Below are 13,518 nucleotides of genomic sequence, written 5' to 3'. Positions count from 1 at the left end.
GTGTTTTTAATGAGACCATTGATAATACTGAACTATATATGTACTATGTTTGTTTCTATACATAAATACCTGTGATCAAATTTAATTTACAAATTAGGTGCAGTAAGGTTTAAAACAGCAACTAAGAATAGAACATTCATAGCAATACACTCTAATAAGAAGTTATGTGGGTGCCAGCAGGTGCTGTGGTTAAGGCACTGAATTCCCACATGGCTGACCGAGGTTTGAGTCCTGGGCCCAATGGCTTGAGAATTATGCTGGGCACACATGGATATGTATGTCCCAAATCCTGAGAGAATGGAGGAGAAGGGATTGTGGAATGGCCGTCCTCCTGGTTAGTGATTTCTGTTTCCTCTCTACGTCTCTCTAGGCCCAGAGCATGAGCCCTATGGCAAAGAACTAAAACAAACAAACAGAAAAAGTTATGTGGATGTGGTCTCTCAACATACCTTATTATACTATAAATAATCACTATTTTCAGACCATGGTTTACTTTGGTTAACTAAAACCATGGAAAGCAAAATCCATGGGTAAGGGGAAACTGCGGTGTGGTGGGTATAAGTGAAGTCTCTGGATTCTACCTGGGTTTTAAATCCTGGCATTTACCACTTCCAACCAGTGGAATGATAGGCACAATTCTTGACCCCTCTGTTACTTTGTTTGTATTGTAAAACAGTACTTTATGAGACGATGTTAGTATTAATGAATTCATGCTCATACAACTCTTAGAAAGTGCCTGACCCTTGTAGCATTGTGCCTCTTCTCATAATTACCACTTCACAAATTAGGAGTTCAATTTATATTTTTAAATTTGATGGAAAGAAATACAACTATAGATCAAAGTTAACCATCAGAAGAACCAAAACTAACGTAGGAAAGATGTAGTTTCAGTGAGCAGTGTCCTCATCTTTCATAGTAGTGAGTCAACAGCTACCTAAATTACTAAATTAAAAGTAGCAGGAACCAGCAGTTAGCGTAATGGCTATGTCGCTGGACTCCCACGTAGTTGACTGCGGTTTGCGTCCCGGACCCAGTGGCTTAAAACATGCCGGGCGCATATGCGTGCGTGCCCAAAATCCTGAGAGGAGAATGGAGGAGAAGGGATTGCGGCGTGACCATCCCCCCTGGAGGGTGATTTCTCGCTTTCTGTCTCTATGTCTCTCTCTGTCTGTCTGGCGAGAGCACCCACCCTATAGCGAAAACCTCTCCAAAAAAAAAAAAAAATAGCAATAGGGGCTGACTCTATTTCCTAGTGGTTAAGGAAGCCAGATCCCACATGGCTGTCCCTGGGGTTCACATTATGGTCCTGGAAGCTTGAAAAACATGCTGGACGCATATGAGCGCTTACCCCAAATTCCAACAGGATGTAGAAATGGGGGACAAGGATGGCAGCATGACCACATTTCCTCCGTCTCTCTCTCTCTCTGGTGATCACACATGCCCTCTGGCTAATGAAGTAGCAGCATTAGTGTTATCAATTTCTTCTTAACCTATAAATAGGAAAATACAGCTCAAAAACCAGAAATAGGGCAAAGGTAGGTAAATTGTTGTTTTTTAAGATTTTTAAATTTTGCCAGAGAAAGGCAGAGAAAAAGGAGAAGCGAGTAAGTAAGCTGCCAGGTCGGGAACTTGAACCACTGTCAGCCATATGGGAGTCCAGCACCTTAACCCCACACCAAACGTAGGTAAATCTGACTTCTTTTGCACCGAACAGTATGTAATATACATAGAGGAAAAAAAACCTTCATCAGAAAATTTAAAAGACAAAGGACAAAGTTGGAGAAAATATTTGTAATTCATATGAAGCACAAAGGATTAATATTTCGTATCTGAGTTTTCAAGAATACAATGGAGGGACTAGAAGTTAGCATAATGGCTATGTCACTGGACTCCCATGTAGTCAACCGCGGTTCGTGTCCCGGACCCAGTAGCTTAAAACTCACGCCGGGCGCGTGTGCGTGCGTGCTCAAGATCCCTAGAGGAGAATGGAGGAGAAGGGATTGCGGCGTGGCCATCCCCCCTGGGGGGTGATTTCTCGCTTTCTGTCTCTCTCTCTCTTTGTCTATCTGGCGAGCACACGCGCCCTATAGTGAAAACCTCTCCGAAAAAAAAAAAAAAGAATACAATGGTCAACTGTAGAAAAATCTCCAAGAGATACAAAATGACCCTTAAACTCCCCCAAATTTTCAACTAGCTTTGTTCATCATATTAAGAGGACTCCAACTGTGGCCAGCAGGTGGCATAGTGGTTAAGGCATTGGGCTCCCACATGGCTGACCGTGGTTGAGTCCTGGACCTGGTGGCTTGATGTTGTATGTAGAACATTTCCCTCTCCACAAAGGGCTCTCCTGATGCCATTTTGTAGGCACTATCACTGGTACCCCACCTCAACACCTGTGTGCCACTAATCTTTTTACAATTTCCAGAATTGTATCATTTGACGACTTTTATAAATGGAGTCATACCCTCTTTTACATTTAATCACTGTATATCTTTTCTTTTTTCTTTGAGAGATTTTTGGTATAGTTATATGTGTACTCACTGGAGAGACAAAGTGAGAAATCACCCCCCAGGGGGATGGCCATGCCGCAGTCCCTTCTCCTCTCAGGAGTTTAAGCATGTATGCACACATGCCCAGTGTGAGTTTTAAGCCACCATGTCTGGAACTCGAACTGCAGGTGACTACATGGGAGTCCAGGGATATAGCCATTACGCCATCTGCTGGTTTCTCACTGTATATCTTTACTGCATACAAAACGAATCTTCCCATTCATACTGTTCGAGTCAGAGATACTCCCATACACAACATCATCAAGAAACAGTTTTCCACTTTGGGGAGTGTTAAATGTTTTGCTTCTTATTTTTCCCCCCTTGATCCCTTCCCTCTTGCCCCCCAGGACTAGCTTTTTGTACTGAGCACAATTCTCTAGACATTTGTCCAAGTTGTTACGTGTATGAATAGTTAATACCCTTTCTTTACTGGATCATATTTGTAATTATTTTAAGAAGAAGAGCCCTTATCACGTAGAGATACTGCAGGATTTTCAGACGAAATGATGCAATGTCTGAGATTTGCTTTAAAATATGGAGGAAGGGGATTATAAATAAATCATGATTTTTACGTATATAATTGTTGAAGTTAGTAGATGGGTATATGAGGTTCAATGTACTCCTCAGTCTATTTTTTAGGTGTTTGAAATTTTCCATTATAAACAGGTTAAAATATAGCAGTATAGGGCAGCCAGTGGCATGGTAGTTAAGGCAGCTAGACCCTACCTGGCCAATGCATGGTTCGAGTCCTGCGCCCAGAAGCTCGGAAAGCATGGTGGGTGCATGTGCATGTGTGCCCAGAATCTTTTTTTTTTTTTTTTTGGAGAGGTTTTTCACTATAGGGCGCGTGCCCTAGCCAGAGAGAGACAGAAAGCAAGAAATCACCCCCAGGGGGGATTGCCACGCCGCAATCCCTTCTCCATTCTCCTCTCGGAATCTTGGGCACGCACGCACATGCACCCGGCGTGAGTTTTAAGCCACTGGGTCCGGGACGCGAACTACGGTCGACTACGTTGGAGTCCAGCGACATAGCCATTACTCTAACTGCTGGTTCCTGTGCCCAGAATCTTGAGGAGAATGGTAGCCATTCCACCTGGCAGGGGAAGAGGGGGATGCTTTCTCACTTTCTCTGTCTGTCTCTGTTTGTCTGGCAAGGGCACACACCCTACAGCAATTTTTTACTTTTTTATTGTAAGTAAAATACAGTAATACAGCCACTTATTTAGAGAGGAGGAGCTAGCCACAAGAACTAGGAATGGAATCTGAAAGTAAGTAAACACTAAGGGTAGGGAAGTATGGACGTTAGCGTTATAAGCTTTCCTGTTCACTTTGGTTTGTTGCCATGTATACAAAAGATTTTTAAATAATTACAAAGGTATCCTGTGAAAACAATTTAAGTCTTAATTGTTCAACTAAAAAAATAAACGTTTACTTCTGTTTTGTGATTTCTTTCACTATGTGAGTGAGACACGTGGTACTGGAGTAAGTGGGGTTACTTCAGAGGTAACAAGCTTCAGTTGTCCTTTGTTTGCTCCAGGTCATAAACCAACCCGGGATTCTGGATCACATGACTTCTTCAAGTTTCAGTCATGTTGCTGCTTTTGTTTATTACACTATAAGCCAGACTTTAGGTGGAAATTTAAATTTTGTTAATTTACTAGCCATTGCTGAAATCTTACGGGTAAGATAAGCACTGCTGTTTTCTGGACAGATTGAAGTGCCATAGTTGTCGTCTTTATTTTAATCATATACTTCTCAGGACCAGCAGTTAGCGTAATGGCTATGTCACTGGACTCCCATGTAGTCGAAGGCAGTTCGTGTCCCAGACCTGGTGGCTTAAAACTCACGCCGGGCACGTGTGCGTGTGTGCCCAAGATCCCGAGAGGAGAACGGAGGAGAAGGGATTGTGGCGTGGCCATCCCCCCTGGGGGGGGGGATTTCTCACTTTCTGTCTCTCTGTCTCTCTCTGTCTGTCTGGCAAGCGCACGTGCCCTATAGCAAAAAAACCTCTCCAAAAAAAAGAAAAAGAAATAGTATACTTCTGTTTGCCTATAACCATTAAAAAAAAAACAGAATTTTTGTTATTCAATCATGTTTAACATGTTTTATGTATGCTTAACTGTACTTCTTTTTCATTCATTCATTCGCATTTGCTGAGTAGCTACTATGTGTCAGGTAGTGTTACAGGTGCAGAGGACATCTTGTAAAACAAAGAGTTTTGAAATTATACTAAAAGGTAATTTGTTTTTTTGGAGAGATTTTCACTGTAGGGCGTGTGCGCTCGCCAGACAGACAGAGAGAGACATAGAGACAGAAAGCGAGAAATCACCCCCCAGGGGGGATGGTCACACCTCAATCCCTTCTCCTCCATTCTCCTCTTGGATCTTGGGCACGCACGCACACACGCCCGGCGTGAGTTTTAAGCCACTGGGTCCGGGACACGAACCGCGGTCGACCACATGGGAGTCCAGCGACATAGCCATTACGCTAACTGCTGGTTCCCGTAATATTTTTTCTTAGCAGTAAATTAGAAACTAAATTTAGAGGCTATAATCTGCTGATGAAGGAAGACCATAGTATATTAACTGACTGCCTTACACTAATACTTGTAGCTTCATTTTATATTAAGAATGAAAAGTATATGAGGTAATGGGTATGTTAATTAGCTTGATTTAGTCATTCCTCAGTGTATATATATCAAAACATGTTGTACACCATAAATATATATAATTTTTGTCAATAAAAAAAAGTTGGAGGGGTGGCATGGTAGTTGAGGTGGCTGAATCCAACATGGCTGATAACACAGCTGGAATCCTGGAGCCAGTGGCTTAAAAAATATGCCGGGTGTGGGACCAGCAGGTGGCATAATAGTTACATTGTTGTACTCCCACATAGTCAACTGCAGTTCAAGTCCTGGACCCAGCGGCTTAAAACTCATGCCAGGCATGTGTGCATGCATGCCCAAGATCTCGAGAGGAGAATGGAGGATAAAGGGATTACAGCGTGGCCATCCACCCTGGGAGGTGATTTCTCGCTTTCTGTTTCTCTGTCCCCCTTTCTTCTTTCTCCAACAAGCACACGAACCATACAGCAAAAATACTCTCTCTTCGGAAAAAAAAATTTCTAGGTGCATGTGCATGCATGCTCAAAATCCTGAGAGAAGAACCTTTTTGCATGCTGACTTATTTAATATTCAACACAACTTTATGTGGTATGTGCTGCTGTGATTCTCATTTTGCAGAAGAGAATGGCATACAGAGAGGTGAAGTAACTTTCTTAAGATTATAAAGCAGTTAAGTGGCAGAGTCAGGATTAGAACACAGGGTGTCTTGCGCCAGAGGCAAAAAGTTTCTCTTTTGCAATTTATATATAATCTCCAAGTTAAAGTTTTTCTTTTATCTAGGCTTCTATGTCCTTTGACCAGTCCAGCACTCTTCCAACTGCTTCATAGAATATCAATAGATGTTCCGTGGAAAAAATACGTAGTGGAAAAAAAAATTTAACCCAGCTTTTTCCTAATAGATTAATTATACTGAAGACTTCTCAGAGAATTTAATGTTAAATGTATATTGTAAATTGCCAAGACGAACATTCATCCACTTCTCAGAGAATTTAATGTTAAATGTATATCGTAAATTGCCAAGAGGAGCATTCATCTTGTGTAGTTCTAAAATTACTTTTCCCCTGGAATGTTTTGTTTTGGTTTTGCAGGCTATCTATAGATCTCGAGGAACACACAGTTCTTCGCCATTTCTGTATTCTTCAACCTCACCCACTCTTTCACACTGTTAGTTTCCCCTAAGTCTTCCATGCCCTCACCCAAATGATCTTTCTTAAATGTGAGATCCACTGTTGGTAAGCTCTAATTCACCATGAGTGAGCTTTCAGTGCTTGCCTTTGACTCATGGCAAACAAGGATCCTGCCTGCTTTGTTAGCTTTGGCCGCTCTCAATGGATTCTCTGACCATAGACTGCTCCTTGCAGCCCTTCTGTGCTGTCTTTGAATCTGTATATGCCACTTCCTTCTCTTTGAAGAGCCCTCTGCCACATCCCATCATCAGCCAAAACACTTCTTACCTGTTTGAGGTTTGTGGATCTTGTCTTGAACACCTTCCGTAGGCCAGGTTCCCATCTCAGTCCACACCGTCTGCTATGGTAAGCATGTATTGTAATTATTTGCCTTTAGACCAGGAGGCCTTTAAGACCACATCCTGTTTGCTTCTAGGTCCCACACCTAGGAAGTTAGTACCTGACACGTAGCAGTTTCTCAGTGAATATTTGAGTGAATTCTACTTTTTGAAAGCATTGTTGAAACATGTTTCATGTTGACCTGAAATCTGGGTGTCTCCAACATTACCACGTTGAATGTTTCATTTATTTTGTTCACAACAGTCTTTCTAGTATTTTAATACAGTGAGTGTTGCTGAAGCTTTTTCTGACCTACAACATGATTTCTCAGTTGCTGATAGAACAGTCAGAACTGAGCATAATTCTACCTTTTGGATATTATTAAAGCAACTTTTCAATTTTTACTTTAAAACCCATGTTTTTCATCACTTATTACCAAACCTTTGACCCCTGTCTTCTACTGTGCTTCTTAAAATCCATCTTGTTTTAACTTACACTTAAGCACTTATTGTTCGAATCAGATGAGTTGGCTTAGTGTTATTTTCAGGTGTTATATATATACCTGCTGTTTCTTTATCCAAACCTAAAAACAGAAGACAGTCTCCCTGGCATTCCAATAGATAACTCAGGCTAGGTTAATCCTGGGTTGTCATGGCTACATCCTAGTTACAAATATATCTGTCCAACCCTATAGCATCTAATCTATTTTATCATTTATCCAGCACTTACTTCGGCAAATGCTTTGTGGAAATACAGAAAGCTATTATGCAATTTAAAAACTCAGTTCTTCAGATTTTATTGAATTGGTATCAGTTACCTAAATCCCTACCTCTGACTCACAATGAAATAACTAGCCTATCTTAATTTTTCCTGCAAAAATTTATCTTAAAAAACAAACAAACACCCATACACACAATGAAGGGCCAGAAGGTAGAGTGGTAAAGGTGCTGGACTCTCCTACATGGCTGACCACAGTTTGAGTCCAGATCTAGTGGCTTGAAAATCACACTAGGCACATGTGTGCATGTGCTCAGAATCCCAGAAGAATGGAAGAGAAGGGATTGCAGCTTGGCCCTCCCCTTTGTGGGAATGATCTCTCACTTTCCCTCTCTCTGTCTCTCTCTGAGCGCACTTGCCCTATAGGGGGAAAACCCACAATGAACGAAAGAGATATTTTTAGAAGTTAGAGAGTCAGAATTGTATGTGGTACTACATCTTTTTCAATTACAGTATTTTGATACATTTCTTAGGTTTTAAAAAGTTGCAGAAAGAAGAAGGGAAAGGGAAAGAAGAGTGTTCAGAAGTCTTTATACGGAGGAAGAGACATTGCTTCCAAGAAGCCCCTCCTCAGTCCCATTCCTGAGCTGCCCGAAGTCTCTGAGATGACACCGTCAGTTCCAGGAATCCGAAGGATGTGTTCAGGTATCCTGTCCTTTTCTTGTTATATTTTATCTCTTGTCTTCAACTTCTTTGTTGCTATTTTACTTTTTACCCTTTTTCCCATTTACTACATTAAGAGTACACAAATATAAATAGTAAAATTGTCTCGTATTACCATGAGAATTCTAAGTAAAAGAAGCCGTTTGTAACTATTTTTAGAGACAGATTTTTGCTCTGGGGCTAGTGCACTTGCCAGAGAGACAGACAAAAAGTGAGAAATCATCCCCCAGCGGGGATGGCCATGCCACAATCCCTTCTTCTCCATTCTTCTCTTGGGATTTTGGGCACACATGCACATGTACGCGACATGAGTTTTAAGTCACCAGGTCTGGAACTTGAACGATGACTGGCTATGTGGAAGTCCAGAGAGGTAACCGTTATACCATCTGTTAGTCCTAATTTGTAACTTTTCATTGCCAGAGAGCGCTCACAAGAGAGACGGAGGGAGAAAGCATCCCACTGTGGGGCATGGTCAAGCGGCAATCCTTCCTTCTCCATTCTGTTGTGATTTTGGTTCACTCACCCACATGTACCCAGTGTTTTTCAACCAGCTATGGCCAGGATTTGAACAGTGGCCAGCCATGTGGGATCTGGCTCCCTTAACCACTAGGCTACAGGGCTCCGAGTAGTTTGTAACTTTTTAGTAACTTAGAAAAGTGGTCTCCAACCTTCCTGGCACCAGGGACTGGCCTTGTGGAAGGAAGACAGTCCCTCCATAGATTGGGCTGGGGAGGGGGATGTGTTGCCCCTTGAGTGACCCAACCATCCTACATCCACTGTGCTCCCCATTTCCTCCACTACCACATTGTAATACACAATGAAACAATCACACAACCATAGGGTTTGTGCTCCCATGAGCATCCAGTACTGCCGATCAGACAGGAGGCAGACTCCGGGTGGTAGGTGGTAGTGCGAGCTCTGGAGAGCGGCTGCAAACAGATGCAGCTGCGCTCACTTGCCCCACCCCAACCCACAGTGTACAGCCTGGCAGATCGCCACCTGTCTGTGGCCTAGGGGTTGAGGACTGCTCACTTAGACCTTTTTCGGAATCTAATAGAAGTTCTGGATCTTCTCCCCAGAAAAGTTCAGATAAGCTTTCACATGTAATTTCAGAGGAAATAATTTCTCTTTATCCTGTTTGTTTTGTTTTGCTTTTCAAAGAAACTGTCATAATTTTTTCAAAAGAAAAAGCTTGCCCTATGATGTTTTATTAGATTTGGCTCTACGAAGTGTCTTCTCGTTTCGTTCACCTTGATTCACCTTTATTTATAAATAAAGATCAAGTCAGTCAATATCCTAGTTAAATAAAAAATGGCTTGCAGTTGTTCGGGGTTTGTAATTCCTGAGTTTTAAACTAGTTGCATCATACCAAAAATACTGGTATATGTTTTTTTTTTTAATTTTAATTTTTTTTTTTTTTTTTGAGAGAGAGATTTTCGCTATAGGGCGCGTGCACTCGCCAGACACAGAGAGAGAGAGACATAGAGACAGAAAGCGAGAAATCACCCCCCAGGGGGGATGGTCACGCCGCAATCCCTTCTCCACCATTCTCCTCTTGGGATCTTGGGCATGCACACACACGCGCCTGGCGTGAGTTTTAAGCCACCGGGTCCGGGACGCAAACCGCGGTTGACTACGTGGGAGTCCAGCAACATAGCCATTACGCTAACTGCTGGTTCCCAATACTGGTATATGTTGATTTTGTATAGAATAATTTTTAAAATAACTGCCTTTGCTGACCATCAGATGTTTATAGCCTGCCTTCTGTTCAAAATATACTGTGCAATATTTATAATCAACTCAGAGGTGAGTAAGGTTCATGTCACTACTGACTCTTGGCTTCTGTGTATTTTGTAACTTCAGAATAGTGAGAGAGTTTAAGTAAGCAGTCACCCCACTAATGCACACACCCTTCTTCTGCTCCTGCTTTTTTGTGGCATGTCTTGGAACAGGGGTTCTGCTGCTCCCTCTCTTTTTGATATGGCCTAGTGCTGCTTATATTTTAAGATTTTGCTGTGCTGTCTACCTTTCCAGGAAAACCCTTTGTTTGCATTACCCTTTTATGGCCTGGTTAATCATCATGTATCTTCTGTCTACACCTCTCCCTACCCAAGCTGCAGTCTTCCTTAGAGTGAAAACTAAGTCTTATTTTCATGATGTCCTTAGTTTCTTTTTTTGAAAATTTTTTGCTATAGGGCGCATGTGCTCGCTAGAAAGAGAGAGAGAGAGAGACAGAAAGCGAGAAATCGCCCCCCAGGGGGGATGGCCATGCTGCAATCCCTTCTCCTCCTTTCTCGTCTTGGGATCTTGGGCACACACGCACACGCGCCCAGCATGAATTTAAGCCACCGGGTCTGGGGCTCGAACCACGGTCAACTACATGGGAGTTCAGCAACATAGCCATTACACTAACTGCTTGTCCCTTCAAGCATTTTTTATCTACAACCAATGGTGTTACCTACTTCAAGGATTTAAAGCAATTCAGTGCTTCCCTTTTTTCTGTCCTCTCTCTCTGTCACTCTCCTTTTCTCCCTCCCTCTTTCCTACCTTGCTTCTCTAGCATATTGAATGTTTTAACATGTCATGGAAAACATATAAATATAAAATTCTAAAGCAGTTTAAAGAGCCTAACTGGTTGGTTGGCATGAGTAGACCGTATGTTAATCTATAGCTGTATATGACATGTCTTAAAGAACCATAATTGTGAATATATAGCTTTCCAATTGAACATTGTTTTTTGAGACTTTTGGCTCAACTTATATTTTGTATGTCTCTCCATTTTGCTTTTGCTTAGGACATTGGTTTGTACTCATTTGACTAATTAAAAATGCTATTACCTGAGAAAACAAGAGAGATGTCATCTTATAGTTGTGAGATTTAGAACGTGAATAGCCTGAATTCGTTTAGATTGTGTTAATTATCAACCTTAAAAACCTTGATGGTTTTTGTAACAATATGCCAGAAACACCTGAAAGTCTACATGTGGTATATCTTCCTGGAAGATGAGGTTTAGTCAGAAATTGAGGAATATGGGGTATATTTTTAGAATATTAGGATAGACATGACTTTATTGGAGGGTACATTATACCATGTGGTAATTTTTTAACAGAGAGCCTGAGACCTGGATGTCTTCAGGTGTGTCCTTTCAACTATCAAGTTTTTATTCTCAGAATTTTGCATTTTTCTCTCCTTTATTTCAGACCATACCTTGATAAGTAAAGTTTATAGGCATGATGTTGCCCATTGTCATGAATTGATTTTTAGGGAATTGGGGAATGTGACTGTCCCATGCTAATTGACCTCATAGTGTAGGAAATGCATTAGAACAAAAGAAGCAATTTAAGATAGCATTTCCATTTTCATGGTCTCAGGTTATGTGCATCGAATACTTATTGTCATAATTTATGGATTAAGGAAGCACTAAAAGAGGAGGAGGACATTTGTAGGTCCTAAGACTTTTGAGAGCTTAAAACACAATATATATAAGAGGACCCGCTAAGACTTTTGAGAGCTTAAAACACAATATAAGAGGACTCAATTAATTATATATTAGGGTAGCTGTTTAATAAACTTGAATCTTATTTTCATTGTTACTTTTTAATTAGATTTAAACTTATTTATGTACCCATAGATTTCAACTCAATTGGTAAACTTGAACAAGAGAAGCCTCCTAAAAATCAAGTTAAGAGAAAGAATCCTTTGCTTCAAAATCCAGAAGATTTGAATATAGATCAAGGGTTTGAGAAATACATATCTAAATTCTGCCGCTCTCACATAAAAAGTTCATCGCTTGGTAATGCTATTTTTGGTGATAAAAATACAAGTACTATAGATCTTAATGAAAATAAAAATATTCCAAAAGCAGAAAATAAGTTGGAAAGTGAAAATGAACCACAAAGTGGGAATGAGAATGAAAACAGTCCTGTATCTTACGCTTCTGTGACTGCAGAACACACTATATCGGATAATGCAAAACCTGATTTTAACCTACAACGGCAAGAATTTCCTGCTGCTGATGGAAACATGGAAAACCTTAGTCAAATCGTTAACATTTCAGAAGATAAAAATATGAAGTGTGAAAAACAGGATGGCTTAGCTACAGAGGCAGAACTCCACGACAATTATTTAATGTCTGACTCACAAAAAGAATTTTATTGTTCAGATGTCTTAATTGAAAATATAAAAGAATTTAAAAGCTGCAGTGAGGATGTAGGAAGGTCCACAGAAAATAGCAGCATTGTGAATCGTAAGAAATACAGAAGATGCTCTCTGAATTATTCTGACAGTCAAAGTTTACACCTGGGAAAAAATGGAAATCACAGCTCTTCCTCCAGCATGGTGAGCTCTGTAGATAGTAGTTTAGAAAACTCCGAACTGTATAGAGATTTATCTGACACTATAGAGCAAAGCTTTCAGAGAGCAAAGAGTGAAACCAAAGTGCGACGTAGCACAAGGCTACAACACAGTTCAGAAAGTGAAGGGCTTGTATGGATTTCCCTTCCATTTCCTGCCACTTCCCAAAAAACCAAAAGGAGAACGATCTCTACATTTGACAACAGAGAAGTTGAAAGTTTGTCCCCAAGAAAAGACACTGTGTCCCTCGGGCAAAAAGCCTATGTGGCACCCTCTGACTCAGGTAGAGAAAACAGCAAGAACCCTGCTCATTCTAATTTATCTAGGAAGAGAAGGAACAGCTTTTGTATGTCTACACTCACAAATACTGAAACTGCTACCAAGTCAATACACTACCGGAGAAACAGTTTTCTCAAGAAGGCCGAAAGCTCCCTGACTGATTTGGAAAGTATTGGGCATAGTGGAGAACTCAAGTAGTAACTGGACGTTTCTGCAGAGCATTTGACGAGAGGGGAGATAACCATCCATGCATAACAGATTCTTCTTGTTCCCATCCTCTGTTCAACCTCAGTGTTTTAAATTTTCAAATAAATAAAATCATTTGAGTTGAAATCTACTTTTAGGTAGACAGAAGTGTATTTTTTCATCATTCAAAAAGAAAACATTCTATTAAACATGCCCTCCCCGCCAAATGGTGATTTATTAGTGTTTTGCCAGATGGATTGCTTTCAGACTCAACATTATGTCCCTGAATTTTTATATCTCGTGAGAATGTATTTACCATCGAAAGTTTAGACCCTGTGTTGTATAAAGCATCTTTTAGAATTGACTTGATATATATTTGAATGTGATGAGCTGTTTGTTTTATAAAAGACGTATTGCTAGAACTAGGAACTTTATGAAGACTTAAAGTAGAAGTCTTAAAAAATAAAATCAATTCTAAATACGCAATTTTACAAAATGCTTTCAATAACCAGACTTTTATAAATCTGTCTCTATAAGTGAATAAATAACTCTGATGAAAGAGTATTCATTTTGTCAGACAAGA

General features: G+C 40.6%; 1 protein-coding gene across 2 annotated transcripts in view; it reads left to right on the top strand.

Moving 5' to 3' along the window:
- CDCA2 (cell division cycle associated 2) overlaps positions 1-13,086 on the top strand; it is a 55,961-nt gene extending 42,875 nt beyond the window's left edge. For both annotated transcript variants that reach the window (XM_006153253.3, XM_027773736.1), the window contains exons 14-15: positions 7,928-8,099; positions 11,749-13,086. In XM_006153253.3, the coding sequence (XP_006153315.1) occupies positions 7,928-8,099; positions 11,749-12,947 (1,371 nt within the window). In that variant the 3' untranslated portion in view covers positions 12,948-13,086. The remainder of the gene's footprint in view (positions 1-7,927; positions 8,100-11,748) is intronic.
- Positions 13,087-13,518: the final 432 nt, after the last annotated feature.

This window comes from Tupaia chinensis, unplaced genomic scaffold (genome assembly GCF_000334495.1).
Source record: "Tupaia chinensis unplaced genomic scaffold, TupChi_1.0 Scaffold000366_1, whole genome shotgun sequence".
Taxonomy (NCBI): Eukaryota; Metazoa; Chordata; class Mammalia; order Scandentia; family Tupaiidae; genus Tupaia; species Tupaia belangeri.
The sequence above is the reverse complement of the archived record's forward strand: the minus strand, read 5'-3'. Positions and strand labels throughout refer to the sequence as shown.